The sequence below is a fragment of the Dromiciops gliroides genome, chromosome 1 (assembly GCF_019393635.1).
Source record: "Dromiciops gliroides isolate mDroGli1 chromosome 1, mDroGli1.pri, whole genome shotgun sequence".
NCBI lineage: Eukaryota > Metazoa > Chordata > Mammalia > Microbiotheria > Microbiotheriidae > Dromiciops > Dromiciops gliroides.
The window spans coordinates 87,491,066-87,519,000 of NC_057861.1; the positions used below are offsets into that span (position 1 = coordinate 87,491,066).

A 27,935-nucleotide genomic window follows, 5' to 3' on the forward strand; every position below is an offset into this window, starting at 1 on the left:
CCTTACTTAATCTTCCCTTGTAACAAAAATATTAAAAGAAAAATGTAAATTTCCAGCCAAATCAATCATCATATCAACTCCCTTTGATAACATGTGCAATACTTTATGCCTGTCACAACATAACTCTGTAATGAAAAGTGGAAAGTCTGTTTTCTAAACTATTTTCTAAGATCAAATTTCATCATTAAAATGACATGGCATCTAGTTTTGTTTTATAATTATCTCTATTTACATTTTTATACTTATTGTGCATACTACTTTTCTGTTTGGGTTTACTTCAATCTGTATCAGTTCATATAAGTCTTCCTATGCTTCTCTGAGTTCTTCATATTCATTGTTTCACAAGGCACAGTCGCATTCCATTCCATTCATGAACCAAAATATGATTAGCCATTCCCCAATCAGGGCTCCATAACTTTGAGCTTCAATTTCAACTGTAAAATGGGGAGGATAATTATTAATATTTTCTTAGTGTTGGTGTGACAAGCAAACAAGACAACTGTAAGCATGTTGTGTAAAGTGCTACACAAATGCAAGGCATTAAGATTTCTAAGAAGGGCAGCTAGGTGGCACAGTGGATAAAGCATCAGCCCTGGATTCAGGAGAACCTGAGTTCAAATCTACCCTTAGAAACCTGACTCTATTTGTGTGACCCTGGGCAAGTCACTTGACCCCAATTGCCTCACCAAAAAAAAAAAATTTCTAAGGAAGTTATAATTGAATACAACATATATTTTTGAGTATGTACTTTGTACAAGATCATATGCTAGCACTGCAAAGGTGAAAAGACATAACTTCCATCCTTAGAAGAAGGCCACATCTTCCAATGAGTCATCATGGTATAGTGGATCTGGGTCAGAGGACTTGGATTCAAATCCCATCTCTGATAATTAATTCCTATGTGGCCTAAGTCATGTCACTTTACTTCACTGTGCCTCAGTTTCCTTACCTATAAAATGAAGGGGTTGAACTCTTGTTCAGGCCCTCTAAAGTCCTATCTAGTTAGAGATCCTATAAATCCTTAAACACAGTGGGCACTTGATAAGTGTTTGTTGAATGAATGATGGGGTAGTAGACTACTGGACTGATAATTACACAACATTTGAGGAATGTCCCATAGGTATCTGCTAGACATGACTTGTTTTGACCCAGAAACATCAGCTTCTAGGAAAAGGTTATTGACTTTGATGTGTGTGTGTGTGTGTGTGTGTGTGTGAGTGAGTAAATGTGATTTTTTTCTCTTCTATCTGCCTTCTTTCTATTTTTAGAGCAGCTTCTTTGATGTGTATTGATTCCAACCAGCTTGCTCAATGCTCCCCTGGTACACACACACACACACACACACACACACACACACACACACAATTCAACTTCTTCATTAATTCACTTCAGCCCTTCCCTTAGGGAGACGTCAGCTGGAAGCCTCCATAGAGCACTGCTATTGATTCTCCAGGAAACTTGGCCTGGGACACTCACTGTGAAGGAGGCTATTTATGGCTACCATTGCTTTTCTCCCCCAAACCTCCCTAAAAAAACCAGAAATAGAAATGAGCACTGGTGAACAAGGCCCCATTAAGAAGTACCAAATTAGCTAATCAGATTTTCTTGAATAAAGTATGTGTGTGTGTGTGTGTGAGTGAGTGAGAGAGAGAGAGAGAGAGAGAGAGAGAGAGAGAGAGAGAGAGAGAGAGAGAGAGAAATTATTCCCGAAACAGTGAGTAGTCCTTGGGGTAAGTACAGCAACACTTGAATGTGAGTAATTCATCACCCGATCAGATGGGAGACCTCTGAACCCATACTGAAATAGCTCTGATCTGCATGCTTAACCATCCTTTTCTGATATATTTAAGTTGCTGGAAATAAATGTGGTACTCTCAGGGGGCCAAGAGAGCTCCTGGTCTCTTTGAATGCTACACAGGCTCAGATGGTGGTGAGAAGCCCATTTGAGCAAAAGATCTGTGGAAAATTATAAGATGATCTTATTGATAAGACACCAGCCCACAGACACCTTCATCCTCTGTGTATGTCCTGATAAACAATCCCTATTTTCTATAAGGCCTGGGGACAACTTGGTAGTAGATTAGATTCTTAGACTTTTAGAGATGGAAGGATCATGTGGCCATGGCACTCAAGTCTGGAAAGCATTTTAAAGATGACCCAGTCCATCTTCATTTTTTCAGGTGAAGGAACTGAGGCCTAGGGACATAAGCTAATTTATTTATAGTTACACAAGCAATACATAGGAGAACACTGGGTGTGAACCTGTGTCCTCTGATTCAAAACCACTATACCATACTGTTGTTTAAGGTATTTAGGCAGCTAGGTGGCATAATGGATAGAATATTTGACCTGGAGGGGGTGGAGCCAAAATGGTGGAGGAAAGGCTGTGACTCTCCATGTTCCTGACAAATCTATCCACATACCTCCAAAAAAATGCCATAAGACAACTCCTGGAGCAGCAAAACCCACAAAAGAGCAGAGTGGAACTATTTTCTGGCCAGAGAGAGCTTAAATAGGCAGCAGGGATTGTCTACTATACAGGGTGAGAGAGGAGCTCATCACACAGCACAGATCCAGCCCCAGGTGCAGATCCAGTCCCACACAGGTCATGCCTCCAGAGCCTCATAATCTTCAGTGTCAGCTGTTTCTTCTGAAACTTGGCTCATGGACCAGTGAGGGGGTCCAGAGGTTTCCTGGGGGAAATAGTGGGAGTCTGTGTGGGAGCAGAGGCAAAGCATGTTGCCCAGGAATCAGACTTGAGTGGCAGAGGCCCAGTGGGGGAGGGGCACAGGCATGCCAAGCTTTTGACCATGGAGAATCAGATTTCAATCAGATTTGTGTTTCTGGGTCAAAAAGAAAGTGGGCCTGTGGTTACTTACTTATTTATTATTATTATTATTATTATTGGTGAGGCAATTGGGGTTAAGTGACTTGCCCAGGGTCACACAGCTAGTAAGTGTTAAGTGTCTGAGACCAGATTTGAACTCAGGTCCTCCTGAATCCAGGGCCGGTGCTCTATCCACTGTGCCACCTAGCTGCCCCCCTGTGGTTACTTACAGGCCAGGCGGGCTGAGAATGAGCCTAATCATACCACCTGGGACACCCTGTAGCTTGGGACAGTGCATTTGGAAGTAGTGCTACGTGATAAGAAGGAGTTAAAAGCCAAGAAATAGGAGGCCAAGATGAGCAGGAAGAGAAGGCAGCAGACCATTGAAAGTTTCTTTGGTGGCAAGGTAGATTAAAATACCCCCTCAGAAGAAGATAATAATGAAGTCAAAGCTCCTACATCCAAAGTTTCCAAGAAAAATATGAATTGGTCTCAGGTCATGGAAGTGCTCAAAAAAGACTTTGAAGATAAAGTAAGAGAGGTAGAGGGAAAATGAAGGGAGATAGAGGAAAAAATGGAAATGGAAATGAGAGTGATGCAGGAGGGTCATGAAAAAGAGGTCAACAGCTTGAAAAGTCAAATTGACCAAATGGAAAAAGAGGTACATAAACTCTCTGAAAAAACCCATTGCTTTTAAGAATTAAGATAGAGCAAACAGAAGCTAATGCCTTTATGAGAAATCAAGACACGATAAAGCAAATCCAAATAAATAAAAAAAATAGAGGGTAATATGAAATATCTCCTTGGAAAAGCAGCTGACTTGGAAAATAGATCCAGGAGAGGTAATTTGAAAATCAATGGACTACCAGAGTATTTGACCTGCAGTCAGGAAGATCTGAGTTCAAATCCAGCCACAGCCACTTACTAGCTGTATGACCCTAGGCAAGCCATTTAATTTCTGTCTGCCTCATTTTTCTCAAGTGTAAAATGGAGATAATAATATCGCCTACCTTTCAGAGTCAGAGGGAGTAAGATGAGATAATATTTGTAAAGCATTGTATAAGTTCTAGCCATCATTATCCTCTAGTTCAACCCCTAAATGAATCCAACTTGTAACATCCCTGAGAGGTGGTCAACACTTGGGTATTTCCAGTGTTAGGGCATTTACTCCCTTCTGAAGCAACTCATTCTACTTTTAGAGAGTTCTAATTGTTAAACATGTTTTTCCTTATATTGAACTGAAATCTCTCTCCTCATGATAATCCTTAAGAAATTTGAAAATAGTAAGCACCTCTCTGAGGATTTCTCTTTTCCAGGGTAAATATCATCACTTCCTTCAACCAATTTTCATTTGACATTCTTGAGCATATTCTGAAGAGTGCAATGAAGCTGATGATGAGACTGAAAACAGATCAATGTATATCTTAAAATGTGGTGGCAAAAATTGCATATAGAATTCCAGGTGTGCTCTAATCAGGGCAGAGGACAAGAAATTACTTCCCTCATTATGAATACTAGACATTTATTAATGTAGTCTAAGACTTCATTAACTTGATGAAATGAATCAATAATTTCATTGGTACTAGGCACAGGATCGAGACTTCAGAAATGCATTGGGAGGCAGGATAGTGGATAGACTGCTGGACTTGGAGTCAGGAAGATCTGGGTTCAAATCCAGCTCCTGAAACTAACTAGTTATGTGGCCCTAGACGAGGTGCAAAGTACTAAGTATGCTGGGCAAAACTAAATGCGTGTGGTCACCTGTCCCCAGTGTGGGGAAAGCTAACTAGGACAACAATTTAACAGTTTAAGTATTAAACATTTATTAAAATATATTAGAGGTTAACAAAGAGAGAACAAGTGTCTGAAAGAATAGGAAAACCTAACTACCCTCCGGGATCAATCAGAGCTCCACCTCTCATGAGGTTCCAACCACCAACTGATAAAACGAACAGCCTACTACACTGTTTCAAGCTTATTGGTTGAGAGTGGTCTCTTGTTGATGTGAAGTATCTTTGGGACACTGAACCTTAGAAAGGTCAACCCATGCTCTCACAGCAGGGGACCCCTAGTAATATTCTCACATAAGGTAGTGTAAGCCTTACATATACTGGACTCCAGCAAAAGAATATCCAGGAACTATCCCCATGCTACATGTGCTGTCAAAGCTTGAGCCCACTGTCTCATAGAGAGTACACTCTATATGTACTAGTGGGAGAGCACGTGACAGATTTTTGGGGGGAGGATGTTTTGTACCAACTAATATCACTATATATACCACTTTACCTCTTACTAAAAGCAACTTAAACCTATCTAACTAATAGAGATCAACTGTTAATCAATGAGCAAGGCACACTGGTGTGGTTCATGAGCCATAGTACTAGATAACCCCCCAACCCACCAGAATTTATGCCTAAAATCTTGAGGTGAGACCTAAAAGCCTCCTTCTAGGGACACAACTTGGCAATGTGAGTGGGAGTTGGGATAGTAGTTCCAGAACATGTGCTATACTAGCTTTATGACCTTGGGGAGTCTATTTTCTCCTCTGTAAAATAAGAACACTTCACTAGATCATATCTAAAGTTTCCTCCAGCCCTGTCACTCTCTGATGCCATGAAGAGCCAAGGAGATATGAGGTACAAAGGCATCATTGAATTTATTTCCACTTCTCTATTTCATAACTCTTCTAAATTGCACCCCTTTCTCCCATGTATTCACAACTGGCTCCTATTGCCAAGAATCCAATCATTATTCCAAAGGAACTTGAGTTATCTAATAAGACTTGTACCCTGAGGAATATTTTGACTTGAATGTAACCTATCCAATCACATCAAAGCCAAGCAAATTTCTCTCTCTCTGTCTCTCTCTCTTTCTCTGTCTCTTTCTCTGTCTCTGTCTCAGTCTCTCTCTCCCGCCTTTTCTCTTTCCTGTTATAGGGCATTCAATTTTTGCCCATCATTTGTGTTACCATTGACCTACAAGTTATTTGTAATCTGTAAGTAAAATATGTACGTATTGAAATCCCATTTGGGATTTCAAAGGACCTTTGAATATTAGAAATGCAAGTGATCTTAGACATCGACTAATTAAAGACTTTCATTTTAGAGATGAGGAAACTGAAACCCAGAGAGGTGAATTTCATCTAATAAGAATGTGAGAGTTGGAAGGGGCTCCAGTAGGTAGGGACTTCATCTAATACAATGAAATACAATAGGGATAAATGATGAGAAAAAATGAGATCCAGAGAAACAAAATTTATCTAGTAGATGGAAATCAATATGGATAATTGTAAACTCTCCCACAGGCCCCCCAAATCAACTTCACTAGTACAGAATTGGGGGAGGGTAAGAGACAAGGTTAGAAAGTGCTGAAAAAGAGAGTTTTAAGAAAGTATTTGGTGTTTTGGTGGGCTGCAAATTCAATATGAGTCAATGCAAAAAAACTAATGTCATCTTGAGCTATATTTAGAAACATAATTTCTATGAATAAGAGAATACTAGTCCTTCTGTACTCTGCCTTCAACCACATCTGGAGTATTGTGTTGAGTTCTGGGCACCATGGTTTGAGAATGAATCTAATAAGCTGGAGAATGTCCTGAGGAGGGCTCCCAGGATGCTGAAGAGCCTTAAGTGAATGTCTTATGAATACTGACTCAAAGAATTTGGGTCATTTAGCCTGGAGAAAACTCAAGGGGAGTTTGGCAGCTGTTTTCAAGTATTAGAAGGGCTGTAACATGGAAGATATATTACACATGCTCTATATGTCCCCAGCAAACAGAACCAGGAGCAATGGGTGGAAGTTGCTAGCTGTCCATAATTGGAAGGGGATGCCTCAAGAGGTGGGAAGTTCTTCATTCTAAGAGATTTTCAAGTGGGTGCTGGATAAACATCTGTCAGATTTGTTATAATAGTAGGGATTCTTTTCACACATGGGTTGGAATAGATGGCCTTTAAGATCTCTTCTTACTCTCAAATTTTGTGCTTCTATGAGGTGGCCTACCCAGTGGCAGGGAGCTAGGAAGGGTTAGAGCTGGGACTAGAAGGTGGAGATCTTCTGATTCTATGCCAAGTGCTCCTTCTATGCCCCCTTGCAGTGGGAACATTCAGGGTGATTTTCATGTTATTATGGATTTCAATGACAAGACTTGGTAGTGTTCTGATCCATTGTCATCTATGAATAGAAGTATTTGGAAGAACTCAGCATTTTTTTTGGTGGGGCAATGAAGGTTAAGTGACTTTCCCAGGGTCACAAAGCTAGTAAGCGTCAAGTGTCTGAGGCCGGATTTGAACTCAGGTCCTCCTGAATCCAGGGCCAGTGCTTTATCCACTGTGCCACCTAGCTGCCCCCAGAACTCAGCATTTTAATAAAATTTAGAGGTATTTTGGATGCTATATAGGAATGCACTTGATAAAGATAATTTCCCTGGATAATGCCCTAACTGTAGTTAATACTCATTGGATCACTGAACGAAATGATCTCCCCTTATGACACCTGTCATGGAGTCTTGTGTGTCTTCATGTGTAGGTTAGAGATACCTTGTCCAAAAAGAGATTTTGAGGTTGCATTTTATTAACTAAGTCAAATGTTTTCTTGAAATTAATCAACAACACAAGGAGATTATTTTTCTATCTCTGTCAGTGTAAGTGTTTGCTGTCAAAAATCGCCTTTCATGACAAGAGCCATTCCTAATAGATAAGTGTTCAAAAGATATGATCAAACAGTTCTCAGAAAGATTTGCAAACTGTAAATGGCTACATGAAAACATGCTTCAAATTACTAATAGTAAGAAAAGTGCAAGTTAAAGTAATTTTACCAATCTGTATGCAGTGAGATGAAACTTCAAAGATGAAAAAATGGGAAGAGTCCTTGTTGTGTGGGCTAAGGCAAGATAGGTATATTGATGCCCTGTTGGTAGAGCTATGAAGTGGTTTGACTGCTCTTGATATCAATTTGCTATAAGGGGAATGACTTGATCCCAAATTCACCATACTCTACTACTTCATTTTTGAGGTGAAGAAAGAGGGTCCAGTGAAGGGAACTGACTTGTGGTTCTCTCTCCTGTTCCTTCTATTCTCTGGTTTCAGTTTTCTTTTTTGCTTTCTTTCTTTCTTTTTTGCTTTCTTTCTTTCTTTCTTTCTTTCTTTCTTTCTTTCTTTCTTTCTTTCTTTCTTTTCAGTGAGGCAATTGGGGTTAAGTGACTTGCTCAAGGTCACACAGCTAGTAAGTGTCAAGTGTCTGAGGCCGGATTTGAACTCAAGTACTCCTGACTCCAGGGCTGGTGCTCTATCCACTGCACCACCTAGCTGCCCCAGGTCTCAGTTTTCTTACCTGTAAAATCAAGGGTTTATATGAGATGATCAATCTATAGTCCCTCAATTTCTTTATCTGTAAAATGGGAATAATGACACCATGTCTCTCTTCTATTCCTCAGAGATATAGGGATTAATTACTCCCAGTGAGCATCTGGCTCATTGTGTTAATTCAGGAAATTCTGGAAGTTGCAGATATTCATGGCTTCCTTCCAGTCTTATATTGAGCTAAAAATCTGCCTCCCTGCAACTTATGCCTATTAGTCCCTGCTCTGTCTGCTGGAACCACAGAGAATACATTTAATCACTCTTTCACACGCCAATCCTTAAAATATTTGAAGACAGCTATTTTTCCCCTAAGGCTTCTCTTCCTTGGTTCCATCAACTGCTCCTCCTTGACACAATTTCACACTTATATCAATATAATTCCAATCCCCAGTGTGAATCAAAGACCCTTCTCTTCTAACTGGGAATTGTTACTGCATTTGTAAAATATTTTTCTATTATAAACCTGTGTGGATAGAATTTGGGAAAAGACTCACTCCACTGGAAACTGGAGTAGAAGTACAGGTTGGCCTTAAAGAGGGCTGTAGGGTATAACCCTATGAATGAGATGACAGAGATCATGTGAATAGAGTCAACAAGCTAACAGAACACAGATTTCTGAGTATTTGTATTTTGTTTTATTTTCATGGATTAATAGAATATTAGAGATTGATAGGAATTTTAGAACAGAGAATGTTCCTGTAGCATACAAAGCATTCAAACTAGAAGGGATCATAGAACATAGGATGTTAAAAATAGAATGTTAGAGCTAGAAGAGATCTTAGAACATAGAATTTCAGACCTACAAGGGCTCTTCAAACATAGAATGTTGGAAACTCTGAATGTTCAAGCTGAAGGAAACTTAAAGAAACAGAATTTTGGAGTTGTATGGAAGCCTTGGTCCAAACCAACTACTTCACTTTACAGAGGAGGAAACCAATAATTGTTTACATTAATACAGTACTTTAAGATTTGCAAAGCACTTTCCTCACAACCACCTTGTGGAGTGACTGCTTCCTTCCTTCCTTCCTTCCTTCCTTCCTTCCTTCCTTCCTTCCTTCCTTCCTTCCTTCCTTCCTTCTCTTTCTTTTCCTTTCCTTCCCTTTCTCTTTCCCCTCCCCTTGCCCTTCCCTTTTCCTCCCCCTTTTCCTTCTTCCTCTCCTCTCCTCTTCTTTACTCTTTTCTCCTCCACTCCTCTCCTCTCCTCTCCCCTCCTCTCCTCTCCCTCCTCTTCCCTCCTTTCTCCCTCCCTCTCTCTCTCTCTCCCTCTCTCTCTCTCTCTCTCTCTCTCTCTCTCTCTCTCTCTCTCTCTCTCTCTCTCTCTCTCCTAGTTATTTGTTTGTTGAGCTCCATGACACTGTGGCCAAGAATCAAAACTCTGGAACTTTGGTTGTCAAGATTTATGTTCTTCCCACTGCACTATACTACTTGCCTCTGAGAGATGAAATAATTTTCACAAGTTCACACCAAGTATCAGTAGCAGTGGTGGGATATGACTTTAGGTAGTTTGATGCCAGTTCAATTTTCTCTTTATTAACCTAGAACATTTCCTTTTAGAGAACACCAACATGGTTTCCTGAGAAGATGGTAGAGTGGAAAGAACATTGGAGTTGGAGTCAAGAGAATCTCAATTTAAATTCTACTTTTATAACTTATTATTACCTGTGGATCATGGGAAATCACTTATTGGGCCTCAATTTCCTCCTCTGTAAACTGAAAGAAGAGGGGTAGACCAGGTGGTCATCCCTTCCATCTCTACATCTATGATTGTATAAGGGGTTCACCCACACCTAGTGATCAGAATATCCAAGGCATCTAGGAGAGGTGCTGTCCTTGGTAATGAGGGGCACAGACTTTAGAGCAGATCTTGAGTATTGGAGCTACTAGAAAAAGGATGCCTGAGGCTAGGAAATATTGTGGGACAAATTGCTTTTCTTATATCCTACCTGGAAACTCCATCTTCCCTAGGGAATATTGTGGGACAAATTGCTTTTCTTATCCTATCTGGAAACTCCATCTTCCCTATGGGAGTTATACAAACTAGATTCATCAAGAGGTGATCAGGCCAAATAACTGACCTCCATTCATGGGCTAGGTGAGAACATATTGTGTTCAGATAGAGAACATTTACTATTAGAGGTAGTAGGAATCTTAGGAATCATCCAGTGTAACCTCGTTATTTTACAGATGAGGAAACTAAACAAGTCTGTTTGCCTCTCTCCTGGTTCCCTAAAATACTTGGACATCAACTATTTGAGACCACTTAGATTTCCAGGAAAAGACTGACTTTGGGGAAGAAATGCCAAGTTCTTTTAGGTTTAGGTCAACACATGGCTGGAGGCAAGGCCCAAGCTCCACAGAGTCCACTAACCAACTAAACAAGGAATGGCAATTCTGAGCATGCTTCATGGGGGTGGGGGCGGGGTGAAGAAGAGATGGGCCCCATTACATTTACAAAGTTCTTTCCTCATAATAAGGAGGTCAGAGAAGGTCAGTCAACCACCTCTGATTAAATGCTACACACTACACTGTTGTCCCCCTCCTCCTTCCCACCCCCTAGGATTCAATATGAAGTAAATGCAGAATAGTACAAAATAAAGGCACAGTGTTTTGGGGGCCTGAGTAAAGAAGGAGGGTTCTAAAACCTAAAGTATTCAGGAAAGCTGTCTTGAAGGAGGTTCTATTTGGACTGAACTTTGAAGGGAATTAAGAGTTCAAAGCAATGATAATGAGGAGGGAGGGCATTCCCAGAATGAAGGGTAGTCTGTTCAAAGGCAGGAAATGCAATGTATTGTATGGTGAACATGAATACATTTTCTATAAAGGCTACTTGTCCCGGAGCACAGTGTATTGAAGGGGGGATAATGTGGCAAGTTGGAGTAAAATTGACAAGGATTGTAAATGATAATGAGAAAAGTGTATATTATATCCTGGAGAGATGTTGTAAAGTTTGAAAGAATAAGATTTGATGACAGATTGGATATGTGGGGTGAGTACAGTGAGTAGTGGAGGACCCAGGAAAATGAGGGGGTTGGATAAGATGACCTTTAAGCTCCCATTTCAGCTCTAAACCTATGCTTCTATTCTATATACATATGAGAGGTCCTACAACGGAAAGCCTACTGCTTTGATTTTATTATGCAATGCTGTGATAGGTTATCATTTTTTCTGCCTATATTCTCTTCTCTCTTGTCACCAAGGGCACATTTTTTCCCTTGAAATGTGAGGGAAATTGGGGTAAGGGTGCAGGGTAATAGGTGTCAGAGAGAAATGTTGAGGTCAATAGGAAAATTGACACACATAACCTTAGATGTTAATATATCTACTTCTGAAAAAGACTCATCTAAGTGGAATTCTATTTTTAAATGTCTGACGGAATTTGAGCATTCAAAGGGTTCCTATGGCAAATTCTTTCATAAAACGAACATACTTTTAGTAAATAGGATCCATGGTGGTGGTGGTGTGGGGAGGGGGGTTGTCATAGGATTTGCAGCTGGAAGGAGACCTCAGAGAGCATTTAATCCAACTCTATAATTTTATAAATGAGGAAACTGATGCAGAGAAAGGTTAGCTGACTTTCTTTAGGTCACACAGGTTGCAGAGTTAAGGTTCAAACCCAGTGTACACAGCTTGAGGTCAGGTATTGTTATTACTGCCTACTGTAGTGAAAAGAGATCTAGCTTGAGAGTGAAGGCTTGAATTCTTTCTGTTCTAACTAACGCCTGTGCATCCTCCAGGTCACTTCATCTCTCTGGGCCGCGGTTTCCCCTTCCATTGAAGGAAGGGCTGGAGCAGTTGTTTTCTGCAGTCTCTTCTATTTGAGATTTCTCGGAACTAAAAAATAATAACCAAACCAAACCAACCAACCGAACAAACAAAAACACTTGTATTCTGGTGTAAAGAGGTCGACCGGTAATTCGCTGTATGTTTCCCCCTGGTGGCTAAATAGGAGGAATGCATCTTCTAGAGAGGGGCAGGTGAGTTGGGAATCGGAGGCCACAGGTCCTGACTCATAGGGCTTTGATAAGCAGCAGGTCCCCAAGCGGAAAGCTTGATTGGGGTTCCGTTGTAGGCTGTACTGTTCATCATCGCCAGCTGTTGGGAATCCTCCGTCGCTGCTTCCCTGATGAGTCACCGACTTGACAGAAGGAATCTGTCCCCAAGGATGCGGGATGGGGGTGGGCTCGTTTCTAAATTGACTTATGGACCACAGGAGAAGAGCATCCGTAGGTGGTTGGCCTTTCTCTCCTCCCTTCTTATCCTCTCTTTCATGCTTCCTTCCTGCCTATTGCAAACCCACTGCCTTCTTCCCCCCTAAATTACTCCCCTCTTTTACCCCACCCCCTGAGGCATTTTAGCTTCTGATCTGAGTTGGCTGACACCGGGACCTTTCTTCCAGTCCCTTTCTCTCTCATCTGTAAAGGCGGGGCACCAGCTAAAACGAAGCATCCCAGCATCCAGTCTACTTGGCCCTGAAGAACTGCCAGTAGCCCCTACATCCAATGACGGGATACAGGAAAAGAGAGGCCCCGTCCGCTCATGTTTATAGCATATTGGAACTGGAAGCATCCTTAGAGATCACGTAATCTATTCTGCCCCCTTCCTCTCCTGTCTCCTACCCCATTTACAGAGGAGACCGAGGCCTGACCAAGGAAAAAGACTTCTCCAAGATCGCTCAGCAAGTCAGTAGCAGAGTCTGGAATTAAAGCCTAGGTGAAGAAGCTATGGGTGACGTGGAAGGGCATTCTATTTGTATTGGAATCCTAGCCCTGCTATTTGCTACCCGTGTGACTGTGGATAAGTCTTTTTGACTCTCTGAGTCTCAGTTTCTTCATTTCTAAAATGGAAGTGTTGGATGGATTAGATGCTCTCAAAAGTCCGTTGCAGCTCTCAATCTTGTCATCTCACCGTTGAGGGATTTCTTCACGATCAACGTGGAGAGCCTGGGGTGGCTTCATTCTGCTCAAGGTTGCAGTGATCGTTAGGAGAGGACAGCTCTCTTGGTTGACAGAGCGGGTCCCTTCTGTCTTCATCCGGAGTCAACCTTCCACACCCTCCAGCCCCCTCTATCTGTGCCCCTTCCTCAGGAATTCTCATTGTGCAATGTGAGTGTATGTAGGGGTTGGACGGGTAGGTCGCCAGTCCCTAACCCTTTAGGTATCCCCGGCAGTTAGGAAAGGAGAAAAGATTCATTAGTGCCTCTTTTTACCCCAGGCAGCCCACGTGGCGTCCATGGCCCCAGTAGGTTGATTCATCTAGAAGGGGGTGGGGCTAGTAGCCTCGGGGGAGGGGCTGGGGTGGAAGTCTGAGCAGTTGAGACAGACAAGGGAGGAAGAGGAAGAAGAGGAGGCGGAGGAGGCAGAGCCAGAGGGGACCCTTGGGGAAGAATCAGGGGCTAGGGCGCGAAACCAAATCCTAGGGACTGAGCCCTTTTCTCAGTTTCCCTATCCCCACCTAAGCGAAGAAGGTGGGCGAGGGAAAGAAAGACATCTTTGTCTTGCCTTGCCAAGGATGGGAATCCTTAGATAAATCGGGGGTGGGGGGGGTGGGGAGGGGGAAGGGTGTGGGAAGACAGCTGGGAGCGGAATGGGGGGAGGAGGCTGTCTCTGTCTAAACCCTGGGCAGGGCAGCTAGAGTCCCAGCATCAATTGCAACCCCTGAATCTCCGAAGAGGGAGAGAGGAGAGAGGGGATCGGAGCTAGGGGATGTCTACCCAGCTAGAGCACGCCAGGAGGATAAGGCGGAACATCCTTGGAGAAGAACGTTTTCTTTGAATGGGGGGTGTGTGGTGGTGGTGGTGGGGTGGTGGTGGTGAGAGGAATGAAAATGCGCCGCTTTTCTTTTGTATCAATCTCCCCGACCTATGTCTCCTGTCTCAAGTCGCTTAGTCTTCGTTCCTCCCTGGGGCATCCCTGTGCCCACGCCAGAGGGGGCTCCCTGCCCTGTCCGGACCTGGCAGAGAAAAAGGCCGGTGGCGTGAGCAATTCGCAGCCGATCGGCTCATGCTTCCTGCCTGGTTGGCTGCAGCCAGTTTCGTGTCCCGGCCGGCGCTCTGAGGTGGAGGAGAAAGCGCTCTGCGGCTCTGACTGGCGCCAGGTGGATAGAGCCCAGGGGGAATCTTCCGAGGACCCTTTCCCTCCCCATCTCCAATTTCTTCCAGAGCTTCCGTGTTAAACTCTCTCTCCATCCTTGGCCGTCTCCCTACCCCGAGTCTCTTCTTTCAAGCCTGATCTTTCACATCATCAATCTTTTTTTTTCCCTCCCCTTCCCCTAGCACACCTGCCTAAACCCATCTAGTCTTCCCTGGGATACGCCCCTTGCCCGTAGTTCTCTCCCGAGCTCCAGTCCTCAGCCCCGAGCTCCTGAGTCCCTGAATTCCTCTCGCTCGGGTCGCGGTCCGGAGGATCTCTCCAAAGCCCCTAGCTGTCCTCAGCTGGGATGGCTCTCCAGAGCACTGACTGAGGAGCCTTTATTTATGTCACCCCTCTCCTCCCCCATCCCTTTGGTTTTCAGTCGAAAAAACAAAAACCCTCCAAGTGCTCCGTAGCTCCTCCCTCTCCTCCTTTCACACACCCAGATTTTATTATTCATAGCGTTCCGGCCCGTTATCTCCTTCCCCTCCCCCTTAACCCCCTTTCCATCATCTCCTCCCCGCCCTTTGAGTCCCCTCCTGGCGAGCCGCGTGCGTCTCGGCGCCCTGGTCTTGTCTGCGGCGAGAGCCGCCACAGATTTGGAGCCAGCTGGCCCTGGACTTTGGGGAGGCGGCTCATCGGGGGAAGATATGAGGAGGGCCTTGGTGTAAATCGGCCCTTCCCCTAGCCTCCCCCCTCTCACTTCGATCACCTTCCCGAAGATTAGCCCCAGAGGCTGACACTCACTCACACACACACACACACACACACACACACACACACACACACACACACACACACACACACACACACTACACACTCTCATGCGCACACATACACAGACACACATACACGCACGCACGCAGAGCCCCAGGCCGATAGAGCGCAGCGCGGGAGCTGCCGGCAGAGCTTTACTGCTGGGGGCGAATCGGGGGACACCTCTCTTCCCACCAGCGCCTGGTGCCCCTCCCCCATCCCGCTCCCAGTCGCCACCTGCAGCCCCGGGACTCCCCCGCCCTTCGCTTAGCTGCCTGGACGCGGGTAGGGAATCCGGCTAGGCTCATGAGCCCGCTCCAGCCCCGGAACTCCCCGAGGCTCGCGGGACTCCCGTTCGGCCCCCGGAGCGCTCCGCGCGGACCTGTTCTGGCACGGACTGAAGGGAGTGAAGTGAGCTGCCCTTAGACTCGGTTTCTGGCCGCGCCCTCGTCGTCTGCCCTCCCTGGGCTCAGTCTCTGGTCTGGGGCTAGGGGGCAGCTGGAAGAAAACTTGCCAGACTGCCTGGGGCCTGAAGCGAAATCAAGCTAGAGGAGGGTCCAGCAAGAAGGAGAAGAAAGCACCCTCTTCTCTCCTTTTCCCCCTCCAGGAGTTTGGGACCCCCACCCCCACCCCGCCCCCTGCACTTGTCTGTTTCATTCCAGATCCCTCCCTGGCCTCTTTTCCCCGCCCCCTCCTTGCCTGGTACCTAGAAGGGACCCCTGAAGACCTGTCACTTCGTAAACTTTTCCCCCCCTTGGTGGGAGTTGGGGCGGGGGGGGGGCGGTTAGAGGAAGGCGAATGGGGGCTGGAAACTCCAGTCGGGCTCTGCTCTCTACGGACCTGCAGGCGCTGCCTCCAGTTCCTTAAAGCTCGAGGAGGCCGGGAGGAGGAGGAGGAAGAGAAAGCTGGAGGCGGGGAGGACAAGAGGGAAGGAGGGAGAAGGGGGAGAGCTGCTGCTCTTGGATCAAGAAGAGGCAGTGGCGACAGTAGACAAGAGGACTTGGGTGTTAGGGCTTTTTTTTGGGGGGGGGAGTTTTTTTCCCTCCCCAGCGGTCACTAGGGGGGCTTGCCATTGATGGCACTGCGCAGTGGGACAGGTTGGTTTGGCCAGGTCTTGCGCAGAGTGTCCGGGCTCCCCGGCACCTGGTCCCGGCGCTCCAGCAGCCTCCTGTGCCTCTCTTCCTCGCAGGAGCCTGAGGCTCGGCCGCGCCAGCAGCAGGAGCAGCAGCAGCAGGAGCAGCAGCAGCAGCCGCCGCAGCAGCAGCCGCCACCCCGGCGGCGGCGGCATCAGCAGTTACCGCAGCTCCAGCTCCAGCCCTATCCCCTCCACCTCCACCACCCGCGCCGTAGCAGCGGCGGCAGCAGCAGCAGCAGTAGCAGCGTCGGCGGAGGCTACCTCCCCTACCCCCCGCCCCTTGGGCAGCCGCCCCACTGCTGCTTACAACTTCCCAGTGGAGGAGGAGGTGGAGGAGGTGGAGGAGGAGGAGGAGGAGGAGGGGGAGGACGGAGAGGAGGAGGAGGCGGCGGCAGGAGAGCAGGAGGCGGTGGCTGCTGCGCGCTGCAGTCGGACCGCCGGGCGGCCGGGGGACATGCACCCCGTGCCGGCCCCTTGCTGGCGGCCATGAAGCGGCAGAACGTGCGGACCCTGTCCCTCATCATCTGCACCTTCACTTACCTCCTGGTGGGCGCCGCTGTCTTCGACGCCCTGGAGTCCGACCACGAGATGCGCGAGGAGGAGAAACTCAAAGCCGAGGAGATTCGGATTAAGGGAAAGTACAACATCACTAGCGAGGACTACCTCCAGCTGGAGCTGGTCATCATGCAGTCAGAGCCCCACCGCGCCGGGGTCCAGTGGAAATTCGCCGGATCCTTCTACTTCGCGATCACGGTGATCACCACGATAGGTAAGAGCCGGGCTGGGCTGGGCTGGGCTGGGCAGAGCTGGGCAGAGCTGACTTTAGCCTACGAACTAGCTCCCACCACTTGACCCTCATTCCAGGGAAGAGGATCCGAAGAGTTCAAGGCGGGGAGAGGGGTGATAGAAGAATGAAGAGAGCTACGAAGGGGATGCCTTCCGAGTGCAAAGGGTTAAAACCATATTAATGCACCCCTCAGCCCTGTACCTCCACCCTTCCCACCTAAAGCCTGAGTAGTCCGCTACGAGATCTATTTCTGTATACTCTCTGAGAGCTCTTCCACTTCTTATCACTGCTCCTTCCTCATCTTTTTTTGGGGGGTGGGCTGGGGTGGGGTGGGAGGAGGGTCGGGGAAACTGGGCCTGAGGGTCTCTATGTATCTGTGCTTTTGACTCCAGGAGAGTTGCGGGGAGGGTGAAGAGCCGAAGCTCACTTTTGCGAGAGAGTCAGGAGCTAAGAATAAACCTGTTTTAGACGTTCGCTCCGTTCTTGCTTCCCCCACCCTCAGCAGTGGGGTTAGGATGTCGGGATGTAGTCTCTTCTATCCTGTTACTTACTACTGATGTCTGGGTGCTTTTTGGTGAGAGTTTCAGGATCTTCCCTGGCATTCCTCCAACTGGCTGCAAGAAACTCGTGCCAAGGTGCCTTTTGGGTAGTGGGGAAGCGCTGGGGAGCTATCTCAGCTCTTAACAGGTGCCTGTGTCCCTCTCCCCCCACCCCTTGCCTTCTCTTTATTAATCCCTAGCCTTGTCCCTCTTCTGCCTTACGCTTGTTTCTTCACAGGAGTTGAGTTGTGGCTGGAAGCAATAGGGAGCTGAGGAGAGGTTAGAATGTTCAGGGTCTTGTGTGCTCTTTGCCTGGAAAATAGAGTAAGGGACCAAAGTTTTCCTGCGTTTGTCTGAAAAGGACTCAATGAATGGCTGTTGTATTTTGGTGGCCAGGTGCTGAGGGGACACTCTCTCTTCCCTCCCCCAATCTGTGTAATTCTGGTTGGCAGAGTTGAGGATGAGAGCGATTTCTTTGGGGGGGGGGAGGAGAATGGCTAACATGCTTCTAACTGTAAAAGTAATAGGTCATTCCATAAACCGTCTGGGAGATAGTGGGGGCGTTTACCTCTATGCCATGCAGAAGCCTTGGAGGTCCCGACCGCCTATATACTTCCTCTCTGCCTAAATGTAGCTGCGTGACAAAAGTCAACGCCAGTGATTCTGGTACTTCTTTGTGACCTTACTGTAAACGGGATGCTCTCATGGAGACGGCTGAGAGCACTCTCTGCCACCAAAGCTTGAGGATCCGTGAAGATGTGAGAAGGTCATTTTTATCCCAGGAGACAGTGGAGAGTGCATTGTATTGGAAAGGACAGGAGACTGGTTCCCTGTTGTTAATAGAGACAGACAATATCTTTCTACCATTCAGAACTTGTTACCACACATACACACTTACCACCTGAAGATATTGCTGGCTTACAACCCAATGCGGGATGTCTTTTGACCTGTGGAAGGAAAAAGAAAGGTGTTTTCTCACATGCAAAGTTCTAAACTGTGCTGGGAGCCACTAGAGTAATTTTTACTCCCTCTAATTTCTAAGGAAAGGGGCTCTTGTTTCTTATGCTCCCCCTCCCACTTTCATTCATTATTTTTCTTTCGTTCTTCCTTTCTTCTTTCCTTCCTAACTTCCCTCTTTTCTCCCCTTCCCCTTCTCTCTCACCCTAGTACTTCTGCTTCTTCTTTCTCAGCAGCTTGATTATTGCTTTCATTTTTCTCCTTGGGATTTTTCCTTGTCTGGAGAGATCTGCATGAATAAAACCAGAATTTCTCAACGTGCCATATGGGATGGGAAGCACACAATGACTTTTATTTCCCATGTGGTTGAACAAGAAATGGGGAGAATTCACATTGTAAGAACTTTTCAAATGCAGTGGTTCAGTTTTCACTGTTTTAAAGAGAAATTCTAAGTTTGTAGCATATATATATATATATAACTTTCAATCTAGTCTAATGGGCTCTTTTTGCCACAGACTAAACAAATGGAATGATGTCCAAACTGTATTTTTAGTTACAGAGAACAGCCAGTCATCATTGCATTTGCCACCTTCAAACTTCCATCAGACCTGTAGAGGAAAAGCCCCAGGGCAGCAACTTGGAGTGAATATATAGATTTACTTGCATTTGGGGAGTGCATCTAAAATTAAGTTTCATGGGGGTTAGGGGTGGTGTAGAAAGAGATTCTATGAGAAGAAAGCTCTTATTTCATACAATTGAATGACACTATAAGTTAGTTGGTTTAAAAAAATGAAGGATTTAAATGATAGAAGACTGTAGAAGACTGAAAAAAAAAAGGGATTTTCCCCAACTGGAAAATGAAATTGCCTGTCCTATAATGTCTCAATATTGTTGATGTAAAATTTTTTGTTAGTGCATATTTCCTTTCAAAGTAGGGTATAACTACCCATTTGCAGGAGTCAGGCCTCTTAAAGGTTAACACTTTTTAGGATGAAAATATTGTTGAAACCATAGTAATGGAGTAAGTAGTCAGAAGCAGAAGAAACTTTAAGGAGCCCATCCTGAGGGCTTACATCTGAGCCCATGCATCCCCTCTTCATACCCTTCTCTTTGGTGGGTTTCTGTTCTCCCTATTAAGTCTGTAAGCCAGAACTGTAGGTTGGAAAAGGAGTGGCCTTTCTGAAGTCTTGGGATCATATGGATCCCTTATAGCTTTCCTGACAAGCACCTTGATTCTTAGAGGCAGAATTATTCTTTGTTTTTATCCTTTTTGACCCTAAATTTTCCACTTCTTTTTGCCTAGTGTTAGTTTCCACCCTTAAAGACCTGGCTAAGTCTTGTCTTTCACCTGTGGTATTAAGGGGAGAAGTGATCATTTACAGATACTGGGCATAACCAGGTCTAACCCCCTTCAATTTATTTCATGATGTTATTCTTGAAGATCAGATAGATGAATTGTTTTACAAAAGAATATGGATCTGGAGGTTGGTGGGTTTTTTTTGATGCACATATTGTTTTTTTTCTCAAGTATATCTTTCCTCCTGTAAAATTTGACATTTTAAGTTAAAGGGGAGTACTTTAGTTCTAGGATACAGGACATTAGATTTGAAGCAGAGGGTCTGGGTTCAAGTCTGAACTCTGACTTGGCTATTTACTACCTGAATGGCCCTGTTCCAATCACATCACCTCTCTCAGTCTCACTTTCTTCATCTGTAAAATCAGGAGTTGAACTCTATTGCAAGAGTCCACTCTAGACTTAAATTCTATGAAATTTATTTCTCTTTGGGGAAAGAAGGAAATTCAAGAAAATTAGAATAGAAAGGGTAAGTAGAAATTGGCATGCTTTTTTGTTTCTAAGAGAGTTTAGCATAAGTGGTCAAATTTACAGGAATCAAAACACTGTCCCATTTTGGTTCTGTTTGTTTTCTTCTTTTTTAATATAAATGCTAATTAAGGTAGTCCCAGGCCTTGAACAAAACCACCCCAAATCTGTGTCCTCTAAGGGATTGTTTTGTATTGGGCAATGATTTTAACCAGCCAGGTTAATCTTTCCCTCTGTTCTTGTTTTTTTAATCTAACCTCCAGACATTTCCCATGCTTGTTACATTTTCCCTTCAAAGTCTAATAGGAGGATTTCAAAAGTATATTGCATTTTGCATCTGTTAATGAAGAGGTTCTTCCTTAATGCAATTATTAGATAGCTTTGTAAAGTGACTTTAAAAAATATTGCTGCCATTTCATCTTGGATTACTGGCTGTGTTTCCATAAAACAGGTTGTTGTTGCTTTTGGAATATCACATTAATCCTGTCCTAGATCTCAGAGGAGTTGTACTAATGAGAGGTGCTACTATGTAGTAGAAAAATTGATAGATAGGGAGGCAGGGACAGAATCAGGAAAGAGGCCAGTTCTCCTAAGCTAGTTGTATGACTTTGAGCAAGAAACTTTACCCATCTGGGTCAAGAGTTTCCTTTGGACTATGTGGTTTCTGAGGTCCTAGAGTTCCTTCTATCTATAACATTCCACCTTCCAATACTCTATATTCCAAGGTCCCTTTAACATTGCATGGTCTAACAGTTTATATTCTAAGGTCACTTCCAGCTCTAACGTTCTGTGATCTAGGTTTAAACATTCTTTCTTCTAAGGTTCCCTCAAACATTCTATGTTCTAACATTTTATCTTTTAAGGTTCTTTCCAGGTAGATAGATCTTTGTATGTTCTATGCATGTTCTATTTAATATTCTCTGGCTTCTTCCAGTTTTAACACACCATAAATATAGTTATGATTACAATGATAATAACAGAAGACCAAAAAAAGTGCCCATCAAGGTCTTATACTTCAGTGAATTTCTCTCTCTCTCTCTCTCTCTCTCTCTCTCTCTCTCTCTCCCCTCTGCCCTAATTATTCTTCTCTGCTACTTACATATAGTCATGTCTGTGGGGAGAAAATCTTTTAGTTTTAAACTTTTAAGGCTTCAGAAATCTTGAATGTTTCTATTTTAAGCTGTGAAATCTTCAATATACAGCTGTTGTGTTTTCCTGGCTAGAACTACAGTATGGAGTTACTTTAAAAACAACAACAACAACAACAACAACAAAACATCAAAACCAAGCATATGCACCTATTCTTATGAAAGTTAGGTTCATTGCTTTTTGTTTTTAATTTAAACTGGGTGTATGTGCATGTCTCACTTTAGGAACAAGCCCTCACTTGTGGTGCTGTAAGGGACAGCTCCCCGTAGCAAACTCCTGCAGTATATGCCTTGGGCCAAATTTTTATTCCACAGTAGGAGGCATAGTAGATTCTTACTGTATTTAGGATCATAGAACATAACAGTTTTTAAATCAATGGTTGTACCATTTATTATTCTTAGAACTTAAGTTCTAGGGAGTTGTTGGTATTACTGACATTCCTAGTATTTTTGAGATGAGATGATTTCCTCCATCCTTCCTCCTTTTTGTTTGAGACTCAGAAATGTGTGACTGATCGCCTCCTCTTCCTCCCTTCTCTTCCTACTTGCCTCATCCTACATCAGTGAATTACAGTAATTGAAGAAATCAGATTGCTGTAAAGGGAAGGGGAGACGTGGATTTAAAAAACTCTCCATCTAAGGGAAGGGGCACTTTCTTATATAGAGAAGAGGACCATAGCTGGAAGCTCTAGCTGGAAGAGATCTTAAAGACTATATAATCCAATCCCCTTCCCCAAATCACACTCTCAGATCTGGAAGGGTCTCAGAAAGTATTTAGTCAAAACTATCCTTAGATTGAAATCTCTGCACCAACTTCTGATCAGTCATCTGGCTATGAGATGTCGTCTTCTCTGATGAAACCACTCACAGCATTTTTGGGCTGCTTTAATTTTGAAGAAGTTTTTAATTGTGGAGGGGGTGCAAATTTTCCTTTCTGCAATTTATACTCCTCGATCCTACTTCTGCCCCCTGGGACCAAGGAGTGGAAGTATAATTCCATTTTTTTCCAGTGAAAACCCCTCAGACCCTTGAAGATATCTATCATGTTTCCTCTATATATTCCTTTCTTTCTACCAGTACTCACATGGCATGTTCTCTAGTTCTCTCACTATCCTGGTCTTGCTCTTCTGGTCTCACTTCATTTTGACATTCTGTATGTGAAGCTTTGAGAGCCAAAGCTGTGAGCATAAGTGGTTTAGTGGCAAAGCCTAAATATGAACTATGGTCCGTGACTTCCCAATGACTTTTTCCATTTTGTCATAATGCCTTCAATATCCCCTTTATTCTATTGTTTAACACTTAATTTCCATAGGGACCATTACTTCTGTTTAACATGGCTAATCCTGGAACTAAGGGGATAGATACTGTCTTTTAGAAACTTATTGGGGTAGCTAGGTGATGCAGTAGATAAAGCTTCCGCCCTGGATTCAGGAGGACCTGAGTTCAAATACGGCCTCTGACACTTGTCTCTTACTAGCTGTGTGACCCTGGGCAAGTCACTGAACCCTCATTGTCCTGCAAAAAAAGAAAAAAAAAAGAAGAAACTTATTAAGGCTTCCCACATAAAGCAGTGGCACCCAGCTTTTCAAAGGAACAACTGCTTCTCAAGCACATATATCCTTCTATCTTTTCTGTCTCCAATTGGAGATTTTAGGAGGAATTTTTACTAAGGGTCACTAGATTTAGCAAAATGGGCTTCAGATTCCCAGATCTGTTACTTATTAATTCTATGACATTGTGTAAATCACTTCTCTTCTCTGGAACTCAGTTTCCTTTTCTGTAAAATGAAGGTGTTGGATTAGATGACTGCTAAGGCCCTTTACCTTCTAGAGCTTTGCATCCATAATTATAGATTTTTCTACAAAAATTCTCTGATTGGAGTTTAATTCATAAAGTTCTATTAGGTTTTTAGAGATTGGCCACTGAAGCTCTGCCCTCTGCTGCTGAAGCAGGAGATGAATTGAGTCAATGTAGGGGTGGGTAGGCAGAGGAACACTCATTACTAGTAACCCATGTCATCTGCTGCTCTCATTGCTCAAGTGGGTGACTCTTTCCAGAGCCACCTATACCTTTTTGCCATCTTCCATCTCTTTTTATTTGCTTTGTTGCCTTTTTGAAACCATTATTTAGACTCTATAAATCTAAATTAGATAACATTTGTCAAGTACTTAGCACACTGCCTGGCACATAGTAGGTGCTTAATAAATGCTTATTTCCTTTCTTTTGCAAAGAACAGTGAACTGGAAGGCTGCAGACCTGGGTTCTATTCCTGTACTGTCACTAACTCAATATGTGATTTTTTTTTTTCGGACGGGGTTAATGAGGGTTAAGTGACAAGTGTCTGGGGGGCAGCTAGGTGGCACAGTGGATAAAGCACTGGCCTTGGATTCAGGAGGACCTGAGTTCAAATCCAGACTCAGACACTTAACACTTACTAGCTGTGTGACCCTGGGCAAGTCACTTAACCCTCATTGCCCTGCACCCCCCAAAAGTGTCAAGTGTCTGAGGCCAGATTTGAACTCAGGTCCTCCTGAATCCAGGGTCCATGCTTTATCCACTGTGACACCTAGCTGTCCCCCTCAATTTGTGATTTTAAGCAATGATGATGATTAAACAATTGATTCACATTGAAGTAGTAGCTTACAACTCAGAATATTCCTGAAAGGATGATTAGTAACATCACAGTTAGCATTTATATAGCACTTTAAAGTTTGTAACACACTGTACATATTTACTAATTTGATCCTCACAATAATCCCGGGAGGTAATGCTTTGGTGTCCCCTTGCCCCCATTTTACAGATGAGGAAGCTAAGAAATTTGTCTCACAGGTAATATAAATAGCAGAGTTCAATAGCAGATTCATTAACTCCAAATCCCTTAATGCCCTCTTTCCACCACCCCCTGCTAACAGTAAGTGGCCAAGTTAGGACTCAATCAGAGGTCTTCTGACTTGAAGTCCTGGGTTCGATCCATTTTCTTTTTTCCTCTGCGAAATGAGTGGGTTTGATGAGATGATCTCAGGCCATTTTAACTCTAAACTCTTATGATCTGATCTACAGTGTTCTCAACCTTCACCTTCAATGTTAGGCAAGTTAACCTAGTGTTCACAGCAACTTAAAAGTTCATTTTAATAGAATGAGTAAGGTTGGGTACAGGAAATAGCTGTCTTAATTTTATTTATCTATTCACTTTGAAGTAGCCACTGACACAGTAAAAATTTGCTTTCACCGTGGGTGGTGTTGTTCAGTCATTTTCAACTCTTCATGACCCTATTTGGGGTTTTCTCAGTAAAGATACTGAAGGAGTTTGCCATTTTCTTCTACAGATGTGGAAACTGAGGCAAAGTTAAGTGACTTGCTCAGGGTCACACAGTAAGTGTCTGAGGCTGGATTCAAACTCAGGTCTTTCTGACTCCAGACCTGGCGCTCTATCCACTGTACTACCTAGCTACCTCTTACTATAGCTACTTCTCCTCATCTTTTGGCCTTTTAAAGGTGATAGTAAGATTTGATTTAACACTCTAGTAGTCTAGTAAGCACTGAATATTTAATTCAGTTTCGTGTAGGACTGGGGTGCACTTGTTTCTGATTGTAAGTAACAGAAGAAGGGGGAATGCATTTATTTACAACAAAAGGAAATTCTGAAGGGGTGGGTTTTGAGGCAGGCACTGAAATTAGATGGAACCCAGCAGCCAGAAATATGTCCCCACCCTTGGCCCAGCCTCTGATATTCTAGTCAAATGAACCATCACAGATTTAGATGTGGAAGGGAATTGAGAGCTCTCATTTTATAGATAATAGCTAGCATTTATATATGGCTTTAAAGATTACAAAGCACTTTCCATACATCTTCTCTTTTGTGCCTCACATAAACTTTGTGCTATTATTATCTCAATTTTACAGATGGGGAGGCTGAGACTGAGAGAATTTAAGTGATCAGGGTTGCACAGTAAGTAAGTAAGTAAGTAAGTAAGTAAGTAAGTAAATAAGTAAAGTAAGTATGTTAGTCAGTCAGTTTCTGAAATAGGATTTGAACTCATATCTCCTTGACTCCGCCTAGTTGTCTCTGTCTATTGTATCACAAATTATAGACACGAAGAATGTCAGAGCAGAAAGAGACCTTAAAGCATAGAATCAGAACCAGAAAGGATCTTAGTTTACTTCTTTTTAATATGATTGGGCTGGAGTAGCTGCTATTTCATGGCCATAATGGGGAAATGACTTGCACATGGTCACATGAGTAGAAAGCCCCAAAGATGGCCTTCAAATCCAGCTCATCTGCTTACAGTTCCAGTCCTCTCTTCCTCCAGAGGATACTCCTATAGAGTGTTCTTTTTTGGGGGGGTGGGGCAATGAGGGTTAACTGACTTGCCCAGGGTCACAAAGTTAGTGTCAAGTGTATGAGGCTGGATTTGAACTAAGGTCTTTCTGAATCCAGGGCCGGTGCTTTATCCACTGCACCACCTAGCTTCTCCAGTCTTATAGAGTGTTGAAACTGAAAGGAACCTTAGAGATTATTCTGGATAATGGTCTCATTTTATAGATGAAAAGACAACCTGGGCCCAGAGAAGTTGACTAATTCCCATAAACCCCCTCACCTAGAAAATGGCAGAAGCAGAAGACCTGTGTTCATGTCTCAGCTTCATGACCTGGATGAATATGTGATTTCTACTAATGCTGTACACATGAACTAAAGATAACAATGAGAATGTCCTGGAGATGGAGAGGGGCAGGATGAATGGAACTCACAACCAGCTTCTATGATGCTGTAATGAGAGCTCACATCAGTATAGCTCTTGACAGTTTCCTAAGCAGTTTCCTCCTCATATCATACTTCTGTGGTTCAGGCAGTGGAAGTAGGATTGACCACATTTTCTATTTGATGTAATTGAGGCACATTGAAGCAAGCTTTTCATCATATTCAGGCAGCCTGCCTAAGATGTTTTGTCATGAATGAGGATGAACTGTTTGATATGAAATTTTATTGTAGATGAAAAGCAGTAGGTTTGGAATTCTTTCCTTCATCCTCATCTACCACTCTGGGTTGTTGGGTCAACCATAGAAGGTATTACTGACAGATGCCATTTTTAAAAGCCCTGACTTGAAAGAACCAAGATAAGTTAGTTTCATATCTCCTAAGCAGCTGTCAGGGTCAAGTACAAAATGATCATGTACAATAGGGCACAGTAGATAGAGTGCTAGGCTGAGAATCAGGAAGACTTATCTTTCTGACTTCAAATCTAGCCTCAGATGATTACTAGCTGTGTGACCCTGGGCAAGTCACAACCCTATTTGCCTCAGTTTCTTCATCTGTAAAATAAGCTGGAGAAGGAAATGGCAAACCACTCTAGGATCTTTGCCAAGATGACCCTAAATAGGGTCATGGAGAGTCAGATATGACTGAACAATAATGAAAAATTTTTGACTTTTAATGCCATTTATCAACTAGACACTTCCTATATTTTCGGTTCTCTTATTCTTGACTCCCCCTTTCTGTTCTCTTACTCTTGACTCTGAGATCACATGATACTGATTTCCTTGCTAGGAAGGACCCAAGTTCAAATCCTAGCTCTTCTACCTCCTACTGTATGACCTTGGAAAAGTCAGTCTTGATCACTTCATCCATAACAGGAGGTAAGCAGATGAGCTGATCAGTAGCATCCCTTCCTGCTCTAGCTCCCTGATCTTATGAAGTGCTTTGTAATCTGTAAAGTTTTATACCAAATGGAAGCTGTTATCATTTAATCCAACCCTGAAACTCAGGTGTGTGTGTGTGTGTTTGTGTGTGCGTATGTGTGATCCAACCTCTGCTTGAACATTTTCACTGATGGGGAATTCTTCACCTTAGAAGGCAGATGATAAGCTGAATCTTCTTCTCTATGAGTTGTCCTCCTTGTCACAAAGGACAAATCTGTTTAAAGTTCAAACTCTTTATAGTCGGGGGACCTCACTTATCACATCTCTCCATTATGTCTAGATCTTTCTCTTCTTAAATTTCCTAGATCACTTTGCTTGGACTAATATTTCGTATTTCTCTCACTTTACCTGGAATCATGCTTAGTATCAGAGATTTACAGGTGGAAGGAAGCTTAGAGATTCTTCTGGTCCAACCCCATCATTTTTAAAAGCTAGGAAACTAAGGACCAGGGTGATTATGGGACTTGCTAAAGGTCACACAAGTAGGAAGCATCAGAGGTGACATTTGAACCCAGGTCCCCTGACTCCAGAAACACTGCTCTTTCCATTATGTACCACTTGAAGCGACCTGGCAAAGTTCTCATAATTAGTAAGGAGATAAGTTGGGATTTGAACTTAGAAATCCCTTTCTGGCTTTAAATCCAGTACTCTTTCTACTACATTGCCTCATTTCCCCTACTTGCAAGCACCTCTTTTCCCTGTTACAGAGTAAGCTTCTTAGTAGTAAGGCTTTGAAATTATTTATATTTGCATTTTCATTGCCTAGCAGTGCTGTCCATTTC

General features: G+C 43.7%; 1 protein-coding gene and 1 long non-coding RNA gene across 2 annotated transcripts in view; one reads left to right on the top strand and one right to left on the bottom strand.

Annotated features, from left to right (window-relative positions):
- The window catches only part of LOC122734435, a 102,221-nt gene extending 85,360 nt beyond the window's left edge, over positions 1–16,861 (bottom strand). Inside the window, exon 1 of the long non-coding RNA XR_006354063.1 lies at positions 16,744–16,861. This is a non-coding gene — a long non-coding RNA (uncharacterized LOC122734435). The remainder of the gene's footprint in view (positions 1–16,743) is intronic.
- KCNK9 (potassium two pore domain channel subfamily K member 9) overlaps positions 15,875–27,935 on the top strand; it is a 192,142-nt gene continuing 180,081 nt past the window's right edge. The window contains exon 1 of the mRNA XM_043975262.1: positions 15,875–16,972. Within this exon, the coding sequence (XP_043831197.1) occupies positions 16,144–16,972 (829 nt within the window). The 5' untranslated portion in view covers positions 15,875–16,143. The remainder of the gene's footprint in view (positions 16,973–27,935) is intronic.